This window comes from Girardinichthys multiradiatus, chromosome 20 (genome assembly GCF_021462225.1).
Source record: "Girardinichthys multiradiatus isolate DD_20200921_A chromosome 20, DD_fGirMul_XY1, whole genome shotgun sequence".
NCBI lineage: Eukaryota > Metazoa > Chordata > Actinopteri > Cyprinodontiformes > Goodeidae > Girardinichthys > Girardinichthys multiradiatus.
In genome coordinates, this window is record NC_061812.1 from 37716644 (window position 1) to 37741801 (window position 25158).

At 40.2% G+C, this 25158-nt stretch overlaps 1 protein-coding gene across 8 annotated transcripts in view; it reads right to left on the reverse strand.

The window, feature by feature from the left end:
• magi1b (membrane associated guanylate kinase, WW and PDZ domain containing 1b) overlaps nt 1-25158 on the reverse strand; it is a 167008-nt gene that overhangs the window by 14298 nt on the left and 127552 nt on the right. For 4 of the 8 annotated variants that reach the window (XM_047348605.1, XM_047348607.1, XM_047348610.1 and 1 more), the window contains exons 13-19: nt 19141-19172; nt 18717-18761; nt 13998-14244; nt 9461-9552; nt 8791-8983; nt 5638-6024; nt 1814-2017 (exon numbers count right to left, since the gene is read on the reverse strand). In XM_047348605.1, the coding sequence (XP_047204561.1) occupies nt 1814-2017; nt 5638-6024; nt 8791-8983; nt 9461-9552; nt 13998-14244; nt 18717-18761; nt 19141-19172 (1200 nt within the window). The remainder of the gene's footprint in view (nt 1-1813; nt 2018-5637; nt 6025-8790; nt 8984-9460; nt 9553-13997; nt 14245-18716; nt 18762-19140; nt 19173-25158) is intronic. The other 4 variants (XM_047348609.1, XM_047348612.1, XM_047348606.1 and 1 more) reach the window with 3 other exon arrangements.

A 25158-nucleotide genomic window follows, 5' to 3' on the forward strand; every position in this document is an offset into this window, starting at 1 on the left:
TTCTCATTTTTTAAAACCTTCTCCATCTTTCCATTTATCTCTCCCACAGCTGTTTCCTGTCAGTCTTTCCAGTCGGCTAGGCAACCACTACCTTTTATCAACTCTAATGCCCAGAAGTGTGCACAAAAAAGTCAAATCATTTCTTTAGTTTGTCTCATAGTTTGTCTCTCGGCCTATTAACATGTCCCTTCTGGTCGGAATGAAAAGAAAAGATGATGCAATAAAAACAAAAATGAGGGAGTAACCAACAAAAGTGAAAATTTTAAAAAATACATACAGTGCTTTGCAAAAGTATTCACAGCCGCTGAACTTATCCACAATGTGTCATGTTACAACAATAAACTTTCTTGTATTTTACCGGGATACAAAGTAGTACATGATTTTAAAGTGGAATCAAAATTACACATCGTTTTTGAATCTGTAAAATCCAGTGCAACCTTTTGGCCTACATGCAAAACACTTTGTGACAAAAACAAAAACACTACACATCATCCTGAACACACACTTCCCCAAGGTGAAACAAGAAGGTGACAGCATCATGCTGTGGGGAGCATGGATGGAGCTAAACACATTTAATTCCTGGAAAAAACCTGTTAAAGGCTGCAAGAGACTTGAAACTGGGATTGTAAATATACAGCCAGCGCTGCAATGGAATGATATAGGTCAAAGCATCTTCATTTGTAAGAATGACCTAAATCTAATCAAGAATGTGTGGCAAGGCTTGAACAGTAATGTTTACTGATGCTCCCAAAGCAATCAGACTGAGCTGGAGCCATTTTGCTAAGAAGAATGAAGGAAAATATAATTCTAGATGTGCAAAGCTGGATGAGACGTACACTAAAAGACTTGCAACTGTGCTGGAAATGAAAGGATGTTCTTCAAAGTATTGACTCACGGGGGATGAAAATAAATGCAGGACACACTTTTCAGTTTTTAGTGGTAAAAGTGCTGAAAGCCACATTTTCCCTCCACTTCACACTAATACACTATCATTGTTCTGTAACCCCCAATAAAGTTTGGGCTTGTAATGTGACAAAATGGGAAACCTTTAAGGGGTATGCGTACTTTTGGAAGGTGCAGTAGATATGCAACATCTACTGTGCAATAAAACCTTAAAAAGTCTCAGGTGTACCTGCCTTCTATGGCACACTGGGATGCAATAATGACATGGTTGGTGTGTGACCTGACTTTATCCTGCTGAGTCTCCTGTTCTAACTTTCACTGCCACCGCAAAGGTTCACAGCAACATTTATAGCAAAACTCTATTGCTGCATACACAGAGAAGGTTCCAGAGGATTCTCTTTTTCTCTCTTGCTCACAAACAAACAAAGACACAACTAAATAACTCTTGTATGCTCTGAAAGTGAGGGCACGCCAAGAGCAAAACTGCAACGGCTGGGAGAATTCCCAAATAACCCCAAAGAAGCTGCTCTGACAACACTGCAGGGGTGCTTCACTCACTTTACAAAGGAGTGGAACTGCAGCTCTATACAACACACAGGGATACGTTATAACTCCTCAACCTATAAGTTATGAGATGTTATTAATGTGTTGTTAAACTTCTAATAATGGAGCTAAAAAACTTAGCTTGGCTGGACAGAGCTGCTAAACAGTAAACTATGGAAATAAAAACATCATGAGTGCTTCATCTACTTCAAGTATTAGTGGTAATAATGCAAACATTCTCAAACCTGAATCTGGACATGGTACCGAGGATCTCTTATAGCTACATCTCTTGAAAACAAACAAAGAATCCCTCTTGAAGCTGCTCTGGGATTCGCTTGATGCGAATAAAACGCAGCTGCCTACTCACCATCTCCAGGAATGATCCGTAGTGTGACGGTGTTCCCGGCCTCCTTGATGAGGTTCACAATGTCAGAGTGGGACTTGTTGGTGATGGAGTTCCCGTTTACGGCCAGGATGCGGTCGCCAACCTTCAGCTTCCCACAGCGGTCCGCTGGGCTCCCCTCGATGATGCGGCCTATTTTGTGAGGCATGGCCACACATGCATTTCCAGCTTTGGTCAACCATTGACATGTGGGACGCGTGATTCAGTGTGTATGTGTGTGTTTGTGATTGTTTAGAGAGATGGGAAAAGAAGGGAAAGGGGGGGAGGAGCAGAAAAAGAGGATCAACAGAGTTTAGGGTAAATTCACCAGCAGCCCAAAGCAAGCAAAGCCAAAGTCACTGAGAGAAGAAGAAAGGATAGACACATGTCAGGGTTATAGGCAAAGAAAACTACAGGTAAATCTGCTACATTAAGAAATCAGGCTGCACCTACACTGCAGTACTTTTGATCATGATTACTTTTTATGATTAATCCAGAGTTCCTACGCAATGTTTCAAAAGTCAGCTTTCCACACTTGAAACTTAAATGATCTCATTCGATGTTTTGTCCACGTTTTACATGTTAGACCAAGCATTTGATGCAACTTGGTTATTTGTTTAAATTAGAGTTTTTGGGGTTCGGTATCAGTGTGTTCTACGCATCAAAAGCTCCAAATATGTACACAAAACCCACTTTATTACCTGAGACGTAGCCACCCACGACAGACATAGAACTGTATAAAATGTGTATTCATCATTGGGTTTTTACTCATTAACTGAAAAACCAAAACAGCTCAAGATAAGCAGGTCTTAAGCCTGTTTAGTTTCATTGTCTTATGTGAAAAAGAAAACCTGGTCTGTAGATCTTTTTGTGGCCATAACCGTTTCACATCATCCCGAGCTTCTGCTTGTGTGTTTCTATTACACTTTCATTGTCATTTTACCTTTTTATTAAGACAAATCAAAACTAAGAACTCTTACAACTTTCAGTCTATAAACGCATCAAACAGCAGCATAAATTCTGAAGCATTTCTCTGAGTTCAATAAAAATAATCAGATTTAGCTTAGGAAGGTTGGGGAGGTTTGCTTTGATTGTTGAACAACGATAATCATGCCTCATTTTCAGTGGGATTAAAGACTAGTTACTCTATCCAAGAATCTTCAGAGCGTTGTTTCCAGTCCCCGTTTTATAGTTATAGTCAGGAAGAAATAAACAAACAATAACTAAACAAAAAAAGTTGGTCAAATCAGAATCAATGGGTCAGATCTCAATAAAAGAAAATCCATCAATGAATCAGAGCAAATACAGCTGTTCTCAGCTTGTATATATCTAATATGTGTAATTGGTCTAAAGAATGAACACTTTTTGAGCTATTTATTTTTAGAAAGTCAGATTATTACAATCTGGAATATTGAACAGGGACAAGAATCTGGGAACGTTAAATGTCCATATTTATTTGATTTGAAAATGCACAGACTGTGAAGAAACCAAAAAAAAAATCAGGACCCAAATCCCATATCCAATGTATTCTTGAATAATCTCATTTGCTAAAGCTTCTGTAAAACCACTAGTCAAAATAAATTTCAGATATTTCCGTGCTAGCATTAGAAAGCGGATATGGAAACAGTTCTGATTTGTTACATCCCAGATAGCTATACCTGCAGGATGTTAGGGACGAGAAACATACATCAGAGCTGACATCTCCCCATCTACCCTGAGGTGTTCTCTTCCTCTCCGTCTGCAGACTGTAGCAATTTATCTAGTCTTCCTTTTCATTACTATTCATTTCACCTATGCAACACACTTACTGCTTTTATTCTGCTACAAACGTGTCTAACCGTCAACCCTTTGCTATCTGTTAAATAAATCTAGTCAGATTCATGCTGAGAAATATTAAGCGCAAAAAGAAAGAGAAGGAAATGCCTCGCGTGAATTGTACATGTTAAGTCAAAGAAAATGAAGCTCAACTGCTAGTTTGTGCTTTCCACTGTACTCCTGTGAAGGAGAAATTTGGTGCTTTGTAAGCCGACCTGTGATGCTGTTTTCAAAGGTTTTTGGTCTGTTCATACCAACAGACAGGAGCACAGCGGACAGGGGAATGGCATAGCAGTACAGAGCCTTGAACCTTTCCACATTTTGTCATGTTAAATTTGATTTGTTAGACCAACACATTGTAGCACATAACTGTGACATGGAAGGAAAATGATGCACGATTTTCATGTTTTATGAATAAAACTGTAAAGTGTTTGGTGTGCAGGGATGGGAAGTCTTGTGGTGTTTTGCTACCAGCATCTTTTCACTTTAGGTTCTTCAGTGCAGATTTTGACTGGTACCCTTTTATTTTATGAATATGCTCTAATCCCAACCTTTCCATTATTGCTCTGGCTGTATGTTTAGGGTCCTCGTTCTGCTGGAAAGTGAGTCATTTTCAGGTCTTTTCCAGCCTCTTACAACTTTTCTGCCAGGATTGCCCACTCAGCTCCTTCCATTCTCCGTGTACTTTGGACCATCTTCCTTATCTGTGTGAAAGAAAACTATCCTCTGCCTGCATGCTTTTGCCTCTTCTCCCTACTCATTTCCTGTCTGATTACTGTGAATAAAGGGCAATAGCACCACAAAAAACATTCCCAAAAATGATGCAGCCACTACCTTAGTGTACTCAGTGACCTAAAGCTAGTTTTCCATCACGAGTAGCATTTTGCTTTTAAGCCTAAAATTCGATTTTTGATCCCATTTAACCAAAGCACCTTCTTCCACATGTTTGCTCTGTTCTGCTACATGGCTTGAAGCAAACTGCAAGGGTTACTGCATCGGTGTTTAATCAAATCAAACACAGGTCGACTCTATTTGCTGTTGAGGTGAATTTTGTGATACTCCTTTGAGTATCAGCGTAAAGTAGGCCAAACACAAATGTAAATCAACCCTTTTCAGATTTCTAACTGTTTTTATAAAACCATGCTTTTTCTTCCATTACTTTGTGTTGGTCTCTCACATAAAATACTATCAAAACACACTGAATTGCACAGTTTTATGTTGAAAAATGTGAATAAGTTCAAAGGGGTATGAATAATTTTGTATAGCACTGTATAGGTGAAATGAGTCTGGGAAGTCATCCCTGCTTAGAAAAAGACACAACCCATGTGGTTAAAATGGCGGCTTAAGAAAATACCAGTCATATGGGCTGCTAAAAAAAAGGGGAATATTTATTTGCAATTAAGCAATTCAATATTATCTAAAAACTTATTCTGAGGTGTAAAATAGATACATATCAATAAAGTCTGATTGATTCATCTATTTACCGTTTGGAGAACTGCATCCTCATTAAGTTGTCATTAGGCTTTTAGTGCCAACGTGCTCAGCTGAAGCAATTTAAGTGGAGCTGAATAATACAGATGCCTTACGTAAGACCCACTTCACTTGTGATCAATTATGAAAGCTTTGTGTGAGTGTAGCAGCAGCTGCAGGGAAGAAAGGGTTTCAGTGTCTTGGTTTGACAGGCTGGAGAGGAAATGAAGCAGAAAAAAAAAAAAAAGATGCGCTTCTTTGAAGGCTGTTGATACTGATCTGGTGCGACTGTAAATAGCCAGAATCTGTGCTGGTTGTCAGGCTATTTAGCACTCGGTGGTTCTCGTGATGGTACAAAGGAGTTCCACAAAGGAGACAAAAAAGATTAAAGAACCCAAAGGTAAGAAAAAAGCCCTCATGTGTCTTTTGAGTTTGTGGTGGGTAGAACTGTAATATTTGCATGTAACATCAAAACAAAGTACCTATGAATATTGTTTAAGTTCATTAAGTGAAGCATCGCTTACCAAAGGTGGTGCCTGCTTCAGGCCGCGACACGGATGATACGATGACAAAACCGAACCCTTCATTCTCGCCCCGTCGGATCTCCACGTCGTACGGCTGCACGGCGGAGGAAACGCCGGCGGCAGTGTTTGTGGTCCCATTCGGGGGCTGGGAGGACGTGGTTGCCGCCGCAGTAGCCACCACAGTGTTCCCACTAGCCCCAGCTCCTACACCTCCTCCTCCACCGCTGCCGATGCCAGAGGTGGAGCCGCTGCCGGAGCTGACCGTGTTGAGGGAATTCTGGCTGCCCTGCGGGGTGCGCTTCCCCATATCCTCTGTCAGGCTGGGCGCCTGGGTGCTGCTGTGGTGTGAGGACGCTGGTGATGGAGGGACATCTCCGTCTGATTTAACTAGACGAGACAGAAGCATAAGGTGAGGAAGGAGCTAAAGAAGGACGGTAGAAAAGATTTTACAAAGGAAATAAAGAAGAACAAACAGGAAGTTGAATAAGAACAGAGGCATGTGACGGGCCCCAAAAGATCAAGAAAAGGCTTGGGAGACAATGAAATAATGATGCACAACACAGAAAACAAAGATTATACAACAAAACACATACATCATTTATTCAATTTAATAAAAGTACTTTTCCTCCCCTAACTGCCAGCTTAAGCCTTAATGAAGTTCAGAAAACAACCTTCTTTAAGAATCTGCTCTCTAATCTGTTGTGAACAAAAGCTAAACTGAAGACGTGACCTGCCTGCAGAATCTGGGCGTTTCATATCATTCCACAATTAATTTCCTGTACGGCTGCTCAGGGAAGGCGCCTCAGAGGGCAGACGGGGAACAGGCGATGCTCAACCTTTGGCTGCCGTCACCGGGCCAAAGGTTGAGCATCCTGTCCATCATGTTTATAGGCCTTTTCTATTTTGCCTGCTGAGGAGTAGGGAGGAGCAGGGCGTGGCAGTGCTGAGATGAGCGTTGTGACATCAGTGATGGGGCGAAATGTTTATTTGCAGCATAGGCTATCCGCTTCCAGCTCCATGGACCAAAGAGGAGGAAGGAAAAAGGCTTGCACGTACAGTGATAAAGAGGGCCCGAGGCTCCTCACGGAACTTAGATAAATATAAATACGGCTATAAATAACGGCTCCAGTAGTGCTCAGTACAGAGTGTATTTTAGCTACTGAATACCATCAAAGCTTGTGATGTGAGACTATTCAAAAGTAAATGTTTAAAAAGTAATGGCAATATAGAACATAAGGAAATGTAGAGATTTTAAATAAATAAAAAGTATCAGCATCAAGGGAAACGTTATACTCAATGTGACCTCTGCACATACCGTTACTGCAGGGGTCGGCAATCCAAAATGTTGAAAGAGCCATATTGGACCAAAAAAACAAATCTGTCTGGAGCAGCAAACAATTAAAAGCCTTATAATGAAGGCAACGCTTTCTGTATTATCTTGGTTTTGTTTTTGAAGTCTGAAAATAGGTGTGTTGATATTTTAATGAATGAATCCTTAATGTAGTCACCATCCGTGAACGATTTTCCACACTGTATTATCTCCCGGGTTGCAACAAAACTAGCAGCAGCAATGGAGTTTGGAGATGCAATCCACTTTTTAAATCTATCTTTGCGGCCCTCTAATTTCTCCAGAAGTAATGCAATCGCACTTTTTCTCTCACTACCAAGTGGGTACTCGGCTGCAAACGTATCATGCCTTCCCTGGAAATGTCTTCCCACATTACTCTTTTTGTTATTTGACAACTTCTCATTACAAAGCAAACATATTGGCAATGAAAGCAAATGATTTGGGATCCATGGCCCACCACACAACCACCGGTTTGTTTGCAACAGCTACCTGCCTGGCACCACGCCGAGCTGAAAGAAACATGTGTCGCAGGCTACGACGCAAATCTTTGTTGACAGAAATGTTGAAATGTAATATTTATTCTACACATTTCTACAGGATTGGAAAATGTTAAGAATGTTTGTCAGGCTTGTCGTTCTACAGAAACCATATTAAAACAAAAAATCTTTTTTTCTCCGCCATCTTTTTCCATTTTCATTCATTTTTAAAAAGCTCCAGGGAGCCAATAAGGCGTCGCTAAAGAGCCGCGGGTTGCCGATCCCCGCGTTAATGTGTTAACAGCATTGGGATATGGTCAGGTTTTTAATAACTAGATAAAAAAACTATTAAAATAGCAGGTTAAGGAGGTCAGTCCAGTTGTGTGTCTGAGAGACTGAGAGGTTTGGATTTTTGATTATTATACAATCCACTGAGACAGGGGAGAGATACACGTAATGTGCTTTCAAATCAATATTACTAAACAATTAATTTTAAAGGTATTTTATTTTACTATTATTTACTAGTAAGAAATACAGGTATAAAGTGTCAGCATGGAGACATTTTATAAAATGAATATTTTATATTTTATGTATTTAAAAATAAAAAAGCCTGAGTATTCAGCATGTTGTAAATGTCAAATATATTAAGACTAAACTGGAAATAAAGAAAAGGAGGCCTCATTTTAGTCAGAATTGCAACTCTGAAGGCTTCTATTAAACCCTTTGTCAAAAAAAATATTATCATGGAGACTACACAATTTCCATGTAACATAAATATGCATTGTATCCATTAACCATATGTATTATTTATGAGAATTTCTGGTTTATATTTCATTCATTAAGCTGTTACCATATCTTTATAGTTAAATGTGCTTAAAACAGACAGAATCAAAATTGATGGGATAAACTTTATACAGTCTGCACTTTTCCACAATTTAAATAATTTGGGCCCAAATTCTACTCTATTTTTTGTAAGCCATTGTACTGTGGAAAACGTAGCAGACATGTCAGACTTCATAGAGCATAAAAAAACAATATTATGGTTATTTTTGTAAGCTAATAGTTAACCCCAGTGTTCTTGTAACCTTGCTTACGCTGTTGATGCTCGTAAATATTCTGGCTTTAAAGTCAACATTCACAAATGAGAATGGTTAATAGGAAACAAACTGTGTTGGGTCAGTTTCCTTTTCACTGGGTTAATATTGAAAAGAAAAACTGCAGTTTTAATTTATAACCTTTTCCCTGTTGTTGATGGGACAATATAGCGATCAAAATCTGGGTTTTAAATATATTCCAACTCCATTGAGCAGCTTCCTTATCTTGTCTTACCTGCGTAGTTGGTTTTACGCCGCACAGTAAGATTAACGTGGCCCTGCTTGGCAGCCTGCTGCATCAGCTGCACCACCAATTGATGCGACTTGCCCACCACCGCTGTGCCGTCCACACATATCAGTTCATCTCCAGATCGGAGACGCCCATCCTCATCTGCAGCGCCATACTTCACTATGTGGCCAATGTAGATCTGGAACACAAGCAAAGCAGATAAATAGGACTTAAACCAGGAAACAGAAAACACATTCATGCTGTGCTTCTTACATGTTATGCAACAACATAATCCTAACCACTGCATTTAATATCATGTATTTGATTTAACAGCAGAGGTACTGTAACTCAAGCCGAGACTATTTTATTTTCCTTTAAGAGAAGAAAGAACAGTGTGGGAATGTGAACCAGTACAAACGATAAGTCTGCCTCCAAAAAGGTGTGAGGTCGTCGTGTCAAAGAGTCTTGTTAAAAATCAATGATGTGAATTTGTCAAGAGTCCAACATAGCAACGAAAGAACTGTACAGATTCACACCCAAATGCTGGGAAAAACCTTTCCTTTTTATTTACATTCCTGAATCTTCTGAGCTGAATTTCATGCAAAGATACAGAGAAAATTGTGGTAATGCAAAAAGCAACATAAATAGGAACACAGGGACTTTTTGAGAGACTCACAGGTTCTCCTGGCTCGTTGCCTCCAAGGATCCTAAAGCCGAAGCCTGTGTCCTTCCTCCACAGGAAAATGTCCTGCTCCTGGAAGTCTGGAACTGTGAAATCAATAAAACGCCATCAGTAATCTTGAGGAAAATTATCCTAGTGCCGTCACCGGTCGAAAAAAAAAACAGCCAGGATGAATTTGAGGAAGGACATTAAGCTCGATTCTCACAGTTAAATTTCTTGCAGACAACAAAGGGATCATAAGAGCTGCTGTTCTTCAGAAAGTCAAATCAGATGCTTTTTTGTGTCAGAACAGGAATAATCCTCAACTATTTTAGGCTTTGATATAAAAGTGTCACATGGAATAAACAAAGCAGGAGCAAACAACTGATGCATCAAAAGGTGAGAGCATTTATTTTTGGTTCAAAGCCGAAGTTTTAGACCAAAAAAGAAAGAAAGAAGCATAAAACCTTTAAACAAAGACTGACATAATTAGAAACAAGATGGCTAGGGCTCTTTTGTGATGTCTGAAATAGTAAACCTTTTATTTTTAAATTTAATATTACACTCACATCAAATGGACAACACAGTGTATTTATGAAAAATGTGGTATTTGCATTCCCACCTTTGTCAATATGCATGAGATAAATAAAGGTTTGTTTTGAGCTGTGATTCTGCTCACTTGTTTGTTTTAGAGTCCAAAAATAAAATGACAGAGCTTGCACAGTACTTTGAAAAAACTATATTTATACCACTCTTCACAATACACAACCCCCTTTTCAAAAGCACAACCTTCAAAGTATTTAACGTGACTTTAGGTGATAATAGAGCATTGTTGTGAAGTAGAAAGGGAAAATGATACATGGTATCACAAATAATATTCCGACTAAATATGGTGTTCATTTGTATTCAGCCCCCTTAGTTTATACTTGAAGAACCACACTTTGCTGGAATTGTGTTTGGAGGTATTTCTCTACCACACTAGTACCCAAGCTGTTTGCCATTGGGGCCAAAAATGTCAAGTTGAAAGTAGTTCATTTGAACTGGATCTTTGTAATCCTATTTATTATTATAATTAATTAATAGCCAAAAAAACATGGTTGATAAAAGATGAATATTTTTTTCCTGCACCTTTAAATTTCCATTTTAAGAACTTATTTTTCTGCATGTTTTTTGAAAGGCCTCGCACCAATTGCAGCCTAACACTTTTTTCTAAAAATGTGCATCTGACTCAACCACCTGAGCTTGATAAACAAATTTATGGGATTGAATCCAAGGGCCCTGCGCTAAACCTTCGCACCTTTCTCAAATCCTCCTGGATGTCTTTTAGCATCATCCATCTTCCCAACTTTAAACTCTGACCAACTGTGGTAAAAAAGCATCCCTATAGCATGATGCTGCTACTATGTTCTTAGGCAGATATGCAATGTTAGTTTTCTGCCAAACAGTTACATTTTGTCTGCTTGAGTGGACGTCCAAGCCATACTCGTTTCATTCTTCTTTTTTTTTGCGGCAGTAGAGGCCTTTATTTTTCATTTATCGACAGTAGGTAGACAGGAAAGAGGACAAAGAGACAGGGAGACATTTGGCATAGGTTGCCAGGTCTGGGACTCGAACCCGGGACAGCCGCATCGAGGCTACACCACCAGCGCTGAGCCCACTCATTCTATTCCTGATGATAGATTCAACAGCGACCCATGAGGAGTTCAAAGCTTGGGAAACTGTTTCATAACCTAACCCCACTTCAGACTTCTTTACAATTTCATCCCTGACCTGTATGCTGTGTTCATGGTTATATGATGTTGTACGTTTATTAATGTTCTCCAACTGACATCTGAGGCCTTCACTTGTATGTATCCTGTGATTAAATTACACTCAGGTTGAGTATTTAGTAATTAGGTGACTTCTAAAGACAATTGGTTATAACAACTTTACTTAGGGGTATCATAGTAAAGGGGGGTTAAAAGAAATGTTGAAAACAATTCATCATTATCTTGCCACATTGTGTTAGTTTATCACATTAGATTCCAATAAATACTTTGAAGATTATAGTTGTAAGGTGACAAAATGGGGAAAAAGAGGGTTATGAATGTTTTTGCAAGAAACTGTAAACAGCATTGCATGGGCTGGTGCTAGCATTTGTACCGTTGCAGCTGTGCATCTCTGAGCAAAACCCCAGAGAGATTTCAATTTGCCTCAGTGCAGACTGCTGCTGCCAAAAGCACCAAAGCCACAAAGAGGCAGTGTGGCAGAAGGCACAAGAAGCTTGTTTTCAATCTGTCCTTTCAGTCAACATTTAAAATCCATGCAGTGTGGCTATTCCTTCCAGTTTACCCCAATGTTTCTGTGGAGGAACCGAGCGAGTCCAAGGCTAACTGCTGCAATCTGCCCGTGGCGATTAATAGATCTCTAAGTGATCCCCGGGGTGAACCAACTTGGCACACGAGGGTGTTTCAAAAATAGCCTTGCAGAGCCAAGCAACAGAACACTTGGTTCAAACATTAAGAAAATTAATCTGGGAACATGTTAAAACCCAGAGACAATCAAAACAGAGCCCAATAAAACATGAAGCCTCCAACCATTTCTGGCCCAGCTAATTTGAAGCAGGTCAACAATTTGCAAGGTTTTGGGAGGATTATTTGTGCAAATGGAAATCATTCAACACATGATGCGTGGAAAGACCTTGATCTCAGCAGAGCGTGTCATTACACTGAAAGCGAAAGTGGAGAAATTTGATTGCCTTGGTCCTGCGGAGGGAAAACAGACGGATTTTTTGAAATGAAAGCTCACAGCAGTCTGAGGGGGAGGGAGAGTATTCACACCTACTGATACCGGTCACCTGTCTACTGTTATTCCAGGTGTTCCTCCTGACCTTTGTGTATGTCACAATCCCCTTGTCTTTTCATACTGGATTTCTGTCGACTTCTGTTAATTCACTTACATCCAAAAAGATGTTTTTGTTTAATGATTCTCAAATGGTTATTTTTAGTTTTCTCTGTCTATTTCTAATGAGGTAACTAACTCAGGCAATTACATAAACGCTTGCTAGGAATGTACCACGTTTTAATTGCCTTGAAAAAATATTATCCATTTTGGATTTTGGATTCTTTATCCTCAGTGTCCCTTTTTTCCTTTCCTTTTGCACAAGATGATGTTCACAGACCTATAAATAATGAAAAATCCCTGACAAAAGATGCTTGGACATCTGGTGAGATGTAGCAATTTATCCAAACTCACTGCGTTTCTCCTTTTTCTCTTTTACTTTGAAATTTGACAGAGGATCTGAGTGTTATTCCTATTAATTGGAACTATGCACTAGCACATTGACTGGATAGAAAGGGCTGCTAATTATGTACTACATTACTCTTGTGGGAAGTCAAAAGTATGTCAGTTGTGTTAGTGCTGAGAAATGAACAAAAGCAGCATCATTAGTCCACACTGAGTAAGGACCGAAAACATGTGGGAAACCTTTTTTCTGGGAGATAATCTGTAGTTGCCTGGTACCACAGGTTAGCCATGGTGTTAACCAGGCATCGGTTAATAGTCAAATTAGCTCAACTGTGAGATGTGTCCAATGACCAGTACAGTTGAGGAACAATCCAGAATTGAAACATGTTGTAGTAGACAGCTAAATGTAAGCCTAAGTTTTAAAGTCAACTAGAAATTTCGAAAACTCCATTAATGTCCCCTGTCTTTCACAAAACTTGCCCTCCAAAAAGACAACCTTTATCTCACGACCAAAGGTTGGTTAAAGAGCTTTGGATCAGATCAGAAGCATCACCTCACACCAAATGATACGGCTAACTTAGCTTAGCACGGAGAGAGAGGGGAAATGATTGTGTATTGTCAGACATAAACAAAATGCAATTCACTATTAAGTTGTGTTAAAAGGAAACTTAGTATTTTTGGCCTGCAGAAAATCTACGATTTAATAAAATCATATATGTGATTTGAAGATTTTCGGTAATTGGGTAACAAATAGTGTGCTATGGGTGTGAAATTAGGGAGGGACCAAGCAGTATTGCACAGGTACAAAATGGAGGTATAAATTGCAGAGGGGGCTTCAGAGTCTGTGCTAACTACAAGTAGAAATACAAGCTTTTAAAAATATACTTCTTTCCATTATATGTGCTCAAACACTTAAGGAACCTGTTCACAAATAGAGGTTGTATGGTGTATGTTGTACTGGTTTAATGTGATACAGGCAGTCAAAACGAAAATAAAAAGATAACTTGTGCAGTTTTTCAGTGGTTTTCTGTCACAGCCATGCTGGATTTTCAGATTTCTCCATGGAGAAATCAGGCATTCTAAGTTGGATATCCTATTTCAGAAGCTTGGACTTCCAACTAGGGACTCGGAAAATCCGACTTCAGAGTATAAACAGAATGCAGTATTAGAATGCTCATTTGGCTACTTTCAGAAGCTAGGACCAAGTACCTACATACAAGATTTGTTTCCCAAACCTTTCAACTCCAATTGCAAACACACCAAGAGTCTCCACCCCACTGCCCCATGCATCCCTCATCCAACCGCCACCAAAAAGTCAAATACTTACGCCTACTTTCATACATGCTCCTGGACTGGGCCCAGATCTTAAAGGGGTCAGGTTTTCTGTGGATGGTCCCGTCTCCTTGAGAGTCCTGGGATGGCAGGCCAGGCAAGGGCTGCGAGGGGGCCGGGGGAGTGCTGATCTCGCTGAGGGGGGGTGCCAGAGACGAGTGCGCGGGTGATTCCGTATGAGTGCTCCGGTGGCTGGAAACACTATGCTGGGAACTGTTCTGACTGTCCTTCCTTGACAATTGCTGTTGGGGAAGTATATCAATATCATTTGACTCTGTAAAACAGGCTTTAATGGAGAATGGAAGATTAAACTCAGAGTTGACATATAAGGGTTATTGCATTCTCTGCAGCAGATAAGACAAAAGGGATCAGGACTGAGGCTGGTGAGAGGAGAAACAAAGATGATGAAGATACAAATACAAAAGAGTTTTATATTATAGCACAAAAAAGACTAACAATTGCTTCTCCTCGGGGTAAAAGGAAGCAGACTAAGATATTTCCACTGTGACTGCATTTCTACCTTAATCAACTAACAGAATAATCAAGCTGCTTTATTCAGAGAAACTCCTTTAGCTTACAAGAGTACAGAGAAATATCTCTCAGTGGTTTCTCATGATTAAGTCATTCGACTGAGGGATGAAAACACCGTGGATCAATTTATAAGGGCCACATTGCGTATTCCTTTTGTCTAGCAGAGGGGAGAGTTTTAACAAAGAAATGCATTCTCTGCTGCAAATGGAGAAAAAAAAATCACAGTGAATAAAGCACTTCTGGGTTTGAAACAAAGATGATTTTAGTGGTGAAGTCATAAATTGCACCCGGTCCCTTAATTACATGGGTGCTTAAACACTTTCTCAAGGATTTGAGGTGTCAGAATTAAACACATGCACTTCTGAGCTCAAGTGCAAGCTGACAGCCTTCTCAAGGCATCTTCTTTTTTTTTTTTACAGTCTTTATCCTTAGCGTGCAGAATTCATCCTGCTGTGACGATTGCAAACAGAGCAGCAAAATGAAAGAGTTACAGTCGGAGCAATTTTGAGGCGGCAGGAGAAAGAAATGACAGCAGTTAAGGCTGTACACATCACGTGACTGCACATTACTTTGGATATGGTGGACAAAAATACAAGAGAAGGGGCAGGGGGGCTCGTCGGTTCTCAACTATCAAAGTGCTTGGCCTTCAAAGTGCAGCTATGTCTTCAATAAATTCTGACTCATTACTCACTGAATCTCCCTCCCACACCTCTGCAATTCATGTTTATATTCATCATGCTTGTTAGACATGAAAGAAGCTTGATGCTCTTGAAAATACTAAGTGGGAGCTGCAACTTGCACTTCGTGATCGGAGCGGAAGCTCAGTGGGTTCAATGGTAAACTTGAAAATCAATAGAGTCAGTTAATGAAAGGGAAATGCTATTGTTTGTGGCTACTGACAGACTTTTAGACTTAAGTCCATCAGTTCACAAAATTATTTTCTCATTTTTTCTCATTCCTCGTTTGTTTTCCCAAAAAAATGTGTTTGTTTTTGTTTTTCTGGTATCTAATGCACATAAAGTCCAAACCTCCCTCCCTTTTCAAATGAAAACAAATGTATTGTCCTTGATGGATCTATTAGATATGACCTTCCACAGTCACAGAGTTCTCCTTTAATGTACTGAGACCAGTCTAATGCATTGGTTTTTCCCGCTCCAATAACTTTTTAAGAAACTGTTTTACTGGTTCCTAGTATGCCTAGTGGGAAGAGGCAGATTATTGGTATCAAGGTATGTTGGCGTACCTTGATACCAATCAAGTTACATTTCAAAACAACTGAAATATTCAAATTGTTCCTACTATACTTGTTCATACTATTGTTCATAAGTTTAACGAGATGTCAGCGGTGGTTCTGCAGAGACAGTACTTGTCTCCAGCTTTGTCAAGCATGGAGGAGTGCTGTGCTTCCCCTCCTCCACTTGTTGTGGCACACTGCTGGCCAGCCTTGCTTAAGAAACCTAAATTTGCCTGCTTGGAAATATACAGGGGTTGGACAATGAAACTGAAACACCTGGTTTTAGACCACAATAATTTATTAGTATGATGTAGGGCCTCCTTTTGCGGCCAATACAGCGTCAATTTGTCTTGGGAATGACATATACAAGTCCTGCACAGTGGTCAGAGGGATTTTAAGCCATTCTTCTTGCAGGATAGTGGCCAGGTCACTATGTGATACTGGTGGAGGAAAACGTTTCCTGACTCGCTCCTCCAAAACACCCTAAAGTGGCTCAATAATATTTAGATCTGGTGACTGTGCAGGCCATGGGAGATGTTCAACTTCACTTTCATGTTCATCAAACCAATCTTTCACCAGTCTTGCTGTGTGTATTGGTGCATTTTCATCCTGATACACGGCACCGCCTTCAGGATACAATGTTTGAACCATTGGATGCACATGGTCCTCAAGAATGGTTCGGTAGTCCTTGGCAGTGACGCGCCCAAGTATCTAGCACATGTATTGGGACATGGGAATGCCATGATATGGCAGCCCAAACCATCACTGATCCACCCCCATGCTTCCCTCTGGGCATGCAACAGTCTGGGTGGTACGCTTCTTTGGGGCTTCTCCACACCGTAACTCTCCCGGATGTGGAGAAAACAGTAAAGGTGGACTCATCAGAGAACAATACATGTTTCACATTGTCCGCAGCCCACGATTTGCGCTCCTTGCACCATTGAAACCGACGTTTGGCATTGGCATGAGTGACCAAAGGTTTGGCTCTAGCAGCCCGGCCGTGTATATTGACCCTGTGGAGCTCCCGACGGACAGTTCTGGTGGAAACAGGAGAGTTGAGGTGCACATTTAATTCTGCCGTGATTTGGGAAGCCGTGGTTTTATGTTTTTTGGATACAATCCGGGTTAGCACCCGAACATCCCTTTCAGACAGCTTCCTCTTGCATCCACAGTTAATCCTGTTGGATGTGGTTCGTCTTTCTTGGTGGTATGCTGACATTACCCTGGATACCGTGGCTCTTGATACATCACAAAGACTTGCTGTCTTGGTCACAGATGCGCCAGCAAGACGTGCACCAACAATTTGTCCTCTTTTGAACTCTGGTATGTCACCCATAATGTTGTGTGCATTTCAATATTTTGAGCAAAACTGTGCTCTTACCCTGCTAATTGAACCTTCACACTCTGCTCTTACTGGTGCAATGTGCAATCAATGAAGACTGGCTACCAGGCTGGTCCAATTTAGCCATGAAACCTCCCACACTAAAATGACAGGTGTTTCAGTTTCATTGTCCAACCCCAGTAGGTTTTCTGTAAGTTTCAGAAAGTTAAATTTAAGACTTTTTAAAAACATTTAACTTAATAAAGTACTTACTTAATACCTTAATTTAATAAATTAAGTAAGTAATGTGTGTTCCTGAAAGTACAAAATCCAGTTTCAGGAACAGTTGTATTCTTAGTTTTATGAAGGCTGAATTTATGGCTTTAAATGTCACCAGAATGGACATTTCCTTCCCCGCATCACAAGCCTTGTAATTTAATCACAGTGAAACAACATCCATATATCCAACCTGAACTAAAACATATGAATGAATGTTGGTGGCCTTTTTCTCAAAAATAAGTAATTATGTAAGTACAATCCATGAAAGGTGTGCTGTTCATTTCACCCCTTCATTGTTTAATGTGTTTGCTGTTTTGGTCAATTAAAATCCAGCTTTTATGGGGAGAAAATGGTGCCGTCTACTGAGGGCTGTTTTGTACCGGCCACACGTTAGTTTACAGGCACCATCCAGCAGTGTGGTACCCACTTGGACCACAAGTTATTTAAAGTCATTTTCTGTACTCTAGTCATAGTCTAGGAAATATAACAATAAATATAACAATAAATAATTTCTAGCAGCATCAAGTTGCTTATAATTATTTTGATTTCATCACTGGTCATAATCTGCCATGTTATATAAAGGGTTGGCAGGCCCCAACCGGCATCAGAAGTAAAATAAATGTGAATAGTGTGTAATAAAACAATATTTAGATATTGTAATGTAGGAATGTACAAAATGGCATTGCATATGTACAAACCAAGAGGTACAAATTGGCAAAGAGGTAAATTGATCCAGATCTTAACTGAAGAAGCAAATCAAAGTGATATATATTTTCTCAATGACATTTTGAAGGCTTTTGAGGAAAGCAATAATTTTGTTAAAAAGGAAGAGGTCTCAGAAACACTTGTAACAAAAATGCTGTGTTTGGCTCCAGAGGATTAAACACTTTTAAGATTACAAGGGCTCTTACTCGGCAGAAAGCCTGACTAATCAACTAATATCCTCTTGTTTGTTCTTGCATTACTCTTTAAAGTGTAGAATGGCAAAAAGGTATATTCGGCGAACTAAGCAAAAGAAAACTTTAACAACATTTAGTGTTTTTGTAGTTTTCCTTGAAGAATTACTAAAGTAATGAATGCTTTATATCACATTAAAACTGTAATAATCATCAGGATATATAATTTTAGTAGTAGTAGGAATAATTGCTGCTTTTCTGTTTCTGTTGTAAGTTTTTGGGTAAATACCGTGATCTTGGGGTATTTTTGTTCAAGGTTATCTAACAGGGAGAATATACCAGCCCACACCTTTTCCAAACTTTCTTCTTTAAGAACAACCACCACCATGATATACCCAACACCAGCCCCTCATTTCCAAAATACTTGCAGCCCTTCTAAGTAACATCACATACCATCCTAGTGTAATCTCTGTATGGTGGAGCCGGGTCATAATAATCCTGCAAAACAAAAAATAACAGACATGCATTCAGTCAGAAACGTTGGAAGGGGTCTCTCAGTGCAGACATCTCCCTGCCCTGATCACACATTTTGCTCTCACACTGCAAACTTAGCACCCAGCATGATGCCATAATCACCACGTTAGCAACCCAGCTCACGCGGTGCATCAAAGCCTCGTCCCATCCTCAGCCAGAGGAGGGGTGCTCATGTAAAGCTACAGGGTTTCACCCCCACAAAGCAAAGCACCCCATGTAAACAAACAGAGCAAGAACATCAGCACAAGTTCCAGCACCAGAGGGTGGGGGTGTGGGAGGCTGGGATCAGGTAGATGCACTTTGAGACAGATGGTGGAAAATTTGTGGAAATGCTGTAACTTACCAGTTTGGGGCTCTTCTTTGCAGGTGCCACTCCTGTGAAGCCAGACAGAGAAGAGAAAAAGACAAAGGCAGAAGGTTACCAATGGAGTTTGTAGTCCATGTTCAGATAAAAAGTAACAGAAGGGGAAAAAAAAAACATTTCAAAATGCAGACTCCCCAAACAATGTCAAAGCAGTGCTCATTTAGCCCTCAACCCCTTTATCTCATCTCATTTCTTTCCCCTCTGGGTGCCTTTGCTTGCCCATCCACGGCTGGCGCTCGAGCAGGGTAGGGAGGTGGTAGGAGGTGGAGGGGTGGGGGTCTAGGCAGCGCGATCTAGCTGCATCACCGCCGCGTCCAGTATTTGGCTTGAATGGTGCAGAGAACGAGCGGGGCCGGCCCCAAGGGCTTACCCGGCGCTTCCTAGACCCCAGCTACACGCACCAGAGAGAGAGAGGGAGGGAGAGAGAGAGAGAGAGAGAGAGAGAGAGTGTGTGTGTACGTGTTCGAGGAAACAAAAAAGTGTGAGCTGGGAGCGGAGGAAAGAACGCAGATGAACAATTAAGCTGAGGAATAAAGAGAGAGGAGAAAAGCGAGCTTTGTTCGGAAGGTCCTGGCCGTAGGCATTACCCATGGAGAAGGAGTCCAAGATACTGAACATTAAATTATAGGCAACCGTCAGTTCCCCTCTTACTGAGACCATCTTCCTGTGTCCGCTGAGCACCGCGCTCCGCTGTCGAAGGCTGCAGCATCTATAGGCAGTTGGCGCGTCCTCCAGGTCTTTTCCCCACTCGTCCTCCCTCTCTCCCACCTCGCCGTTCACTGTCCTCCCTCCTGTTTTTTCCCTTAGCATCATCACCCTCTCTCCCTCCCTCTTCTCTTCTACGCCTCATCTCAGCCTCTCTCGCTCCCTCCCATCCTCCCGCACACACTGGTAAACATCTATTCAGTTGCCGTGTACGCACACACACACGCAAGCATCAGATGTCTGCATGCAGTGGTCCCGACACAAATCAAAGTGTGCTTGAGGTATGACAGACATGTTTCTGCGTGAGCAATCATTGCAGAAATATCATTATCACAGACAGGCGCGCTCAGAAAAGAAGACTGACACATTGCTGGAATGCGAGCGCAGGCCCGCATCCACGGAGGGAAGTTTGTTGCTGAAATATGACTGACCTCTCCACCTTTATTGATCCAGCTCTAGTTTTTTAATAGACAATGCAGAAAAGAATGCATTAAACTACGACTATTCTTTTTAAAACTGAACAATGGGTGGACACCTCTGCCAAACAGCAGCCATACACTACAATTAAAAACGTGCACGAGTCGAGGCTATTTCTTTCAAGGAAACAAGCCACTATTGTGTAAATCCTTCAGGGAATCTGAGAGGATAAAATCTTACTCACACATGCATGAACACCGGATCCTCCCCGCTTTATCTCTCAGACATTTGGGTTCATTTACAGCTGACAGCTCCAACTGAGTTACGTTTGCAGTAGTCTTCTCAGCTCTCCTTCCTTTACTTCCCTCACCTCCTTTTTTCACCTGTTCTCCCCCCTTCCCTGACTGTTTGGAGTCATTTATTGGGGGATCTGTGACAATTCTCTAACACAATTCATGATTGGTCATGCCAATCCAAAGAGGTAGCCCTTGGGGAAAAGGATGCCATCAGTCAACATTAAAGATGCACTCATCGGGCCTTTCCTATACATTACCAGTTTTCTTTGAACCCAGATTTCAGTTTTTTTTTTTTTTTTTTTTAAGGACAACACCAAATAAATACATAAAAATGAGCTACAGGCTCTTTGATAGAGGTAGTAATTTTAAAATCAAAGGAAAATGATGAGATTGCATGATTATTCCGATTTATGCTCTAAAGTATACAATCCTGACATTTAACTGGTATTTATAACTTCGAAAAACGTGCAACCAAGAACATATTGTTGGCTAATGTGGTTATAGAATGAAAATGGTTGAAGATTTTAGTTTTGATGCAGTTATTGAACAGTAGAAAATATTTTCTGATTTTCCTGTATTCGACATACACATATAAGATCCGGGCCAATCGGGATAATTGGCCATTTCTGATCTCTGTCTAATTGATTAGTTCATTTGTTAGGTTTTGAAAATAGAATGGTCCAAAATGTTTTCTTTTTACAAGTAAAGATGGATCAGGCTTTTCCTGACTGATTTGTTTTCATTGAGGTCTGTTTTTACAAATTATGATTAGTTTTTGGGAAGGATTCAAATAAAAAAAGACTAAATGTAAGCAGGATCGTTGGTACAGATATCAGATATGAGTCCAACAGAAAATTAAAGGATTACAAGATTTTCTGAATGAAATTTTGTCTGTACAAGAGTCAAAAACGTTCTATTTTTTAATAAGTACAGATGTGCTGGTCGGGTTTTGCCAGTTCTGAATATTTGTGGCTAAAAACTGTAACAAAACAGACTAAATGTGCAGTAGGTGCTTTGATAAAGTTTGATTTTCACAGAAAAAGATAGAATTACATGCTCACCCCCATCCTTTATCTAATCTTTATTAAAATAAAAATGGGCATTAAAAGTACACACTGTTGGTTGATGTGTTTATAAATCAAAAAAGGTTCTGAAGTTTCAGAGAGAACAGATCAAGGTAAAACTGGCCATGTACAATCTCTGGTTAATCATCTCAACATGTTCAGATAGCATTTGACTAATATATCAATCAATGGCAAAAAAACCAAAATTGAGGCAAGTAAATAATGAAAGTATGTTAAAGATGGTTTGATTTAGGGTGTTTTTAATGTGCAACAGTTGTTCAAATTCTGAAAATTAACAATTCAAACTACTTATGGGTTTTTCAAAAACAGCATCAGACAAAAATCCTCACATAAACTTCTCATTTACTGGCCTAAACATTTGGTCTAATAATTGAAAGACAGACCTATAAGTCACTGCCGAAAACACAAAAAGTGAATAGTGTAAAGGTCAGCATTACATGTGTAGGCAGAAGCAGCTCTGCTGGATTTTGTGTCTGTGGGCGTAGCAGCAGAATTTGTTTGAAGCTCTTAGATCAAAGGCATTGTGGATGTTTGGACCCACCTCCGTACCCAATTACACACAAGAGGAAGGAAAGAGGAGTTTTACACAGGTGGGCGAACCGGCCTGCACTTTGGCTGCCCGTGAGATAGTGCTCAGCTAAATCCTTCAAACTAAAACAAAAAAATGAACCAGGACTGCCAAGAGGCTTATTCTCATCTGTGGATTTTAACAGTGAAGTTTTCCTATAAATAACTGTACAGTTGTGTAACAACTTGTCCTTATAATTAATAATCTATACACTTTGCTACAGAGACCAAATAAACAGAGATGCACGGAGAAACTAGCTAGTGAATGGAACTAAACAACTTTCAGCAATCACTCAGAAATAAGCTCGAAAATCTGATTTTTTGTCTGATGAGTCATTGCACCACACCTAGGCTGCTAGGTTGGGCTAAAAGCTAACTACAGTCTTCAGTGTGCAGGCTGTTACTGAGATAAGAAGACTCAAGGTTAGCTTATTTCAGAGATATAGGAAGCGATTTGAAAGCAAATTATATTCTCTACAACCTGCTAAGACATATCTGAAGTTCACTTATGTTGCGAAAGAGCATAAACAGCAACATCTTTAACAGACAACAGGAAGGCTAAATGGAGTACAGAAAATCTGCTTAGTTTTATTATTTGAGGTTTTAGCCTCAGTCTATCATGGAACATGCTGGATTTTAAAAAATCTTAACAGGAATTATGTAGGAAATACACCAAGACAGTTGTTTTAGTAACGCTAACAACAATAATTGCTAATACAAGATGCAAAACAAAATTGAAGAAGTCAACTCCCATTCCTTTTGTCTTTGTTTTAAAATAATAAAACCCTGATTGACAGGTTACCGTTTTCTCTCACACAGTGTGAAGTCACCTCTGCTCTTAAAAAGTAAATAATTAATATACACTCATGGCAGAAAAGCTAAATATTTATACATAATCTAAATGCTGTTTTTATGTCTTCTTATAGTTTATGAACCCAGCAGAAATCGGAATTTGTTGATCTGAAATCAGATCCCAAAACTGTGATTGGTTCATCTCCAAAAATAACTTTTAACCTAGGTATACTCCATGTTTAAAGAACGCTGTTTAGCTTGACAAAAAACTACTATTTCATGATTGGACTGAGAAAACAGTAAAAGCAGCTTTCAATTGACTGTGCACGTACTCTGTCAATGTAGTGCGTGCTGTTTAAGAACTCTGGTTTGGACCGGAACAGTCTGACAACAGGTAATGCACAGTTCCAGTCAATAGACAGAATCTGCTGCACCAACCTGGCATCACAGCAATCACTAAACGGAAGACATTACTAAGCAGATTACTCTGTCTGTCCACTGTGTGCGAGGATGCATGTACACAGCGGTAGATCTCTCCTCAGAGTGATAGCCTCCACCAGGCGGGTCCATCTGTCACTGTGGCGACAGTACCTGGTGTAGCGACTGACCGACCGTTTACAAGCAACAGTTGTTGTAGTGAGCTTAGTGAAAAGTAAAAAGCTCACTGCTCGGTCTGTTGGATGCCAGCTTCTTTAAGACTAAAAATGTGACTATACAGCAGAAATGCATGATGTCTTTTATATTTTATTTTAAATCAGTACTTGTTTAGCTTGTAGTGGTTTTAAAAGAATCAGGGGTGCAGTCTCCACCTCCCACAATTGTACACATCCACCCTGAGGGGAACTCAGCACATAGTGTCGGCAGAGCATTGTCATGGAAACAAAAGATGGTGCAAAGGTAGAGATTTTCCACTCAGCCACTGGCTACCAAGGTCTAAGACAGGGTAGACTGGTAGATGTGTGGAGAGAAAGCAGCTCAACATGTCCCTGTGCTAAAAGCAGTGCTTCACAAGACTGGGCCTCCAGCACGTCAAACGTGAGAGAAGTGAATCATTGGCACCTGGCTAGAAGGCCACCCCCCCCCACCCACCTTATCATAGCTTTTCCGGACCGCAGAGCTGTTCGTTATGGTGCCATTGGAACGTTCAGTCAGCAGAATTTTTTTATGTGAACTGAGCAAAAATATAACGCTTCCTGGCCATACAGTGATTTCCTGCTTTGGTCTGTACAGGGACCTATTATCAGCGTTTATCTTTTTTTAATGGGTTTTACAACCCTGTCCACATTAAATGGGCCTTAGAAATGTACCTACAAGTTTGTTTATGGGGTTTATGCAAGTTTGCATTATTATGTTTTGTTCCCATCAGTGATCATTCTCAAAAACACACTGATCTATGGAGTGCTTTTTGACAGGAGGCACTTAAAAGCTGTTGGTGCACTTGCCCACCATTATGCCAACAGGAGCTGTTGAGTGTGGCAATGATCCACTTTCACATTTTCGCCCTATTTGAGCTGTGTTTCCGTAAATAAGAAAAAGAGAACAAAGGGCAGCATTTCATCTGTCAGCTGTTTTCAAGGGAGCTGTAGATTTTTTTCTATCTGCACATAACAGCAATGAGGAGAAATAAGACAGAGTAATAAAAAAAGCAAATACACCATCTGGTGCCACAGTGCAGTGCCGTACTAAAGTATTCATACCTCAGATTTCGCAACGTTACAACCACAGTGTCTTTCATTGGGATTTTATGTGATAGACCAACAAAAAGCAGCGCTTCATTTTGAAATGGGAGGAAAATGCTGCAATGTTTAACTTTTTTACAAAATAAAAATCTATGTTCATCAAATGTTCTCCATTCAATCTAAGTGAGCTTGAGTTATTATATAAAGCTAAATGTTTCAGTCTCTATATGGAAACCTGGTAAAGACGTATCTAAAAGGTTTGCAGCTGTTACTGTAGTGGAAGGTGGTTGTAACACAAAATGCTAAAAGGATAAAAGAGTAAAGATACTGTCCAAGGTACTGTATGCAAACCCTAGAAATGAATGTCGACCAGAGGTAATCTGAGGAGGTCTTGATGCATCAGGTTCCTCAATTACCAAGAGAAGAATAGGAAAGTCAACATGCAAGGCATTCTTC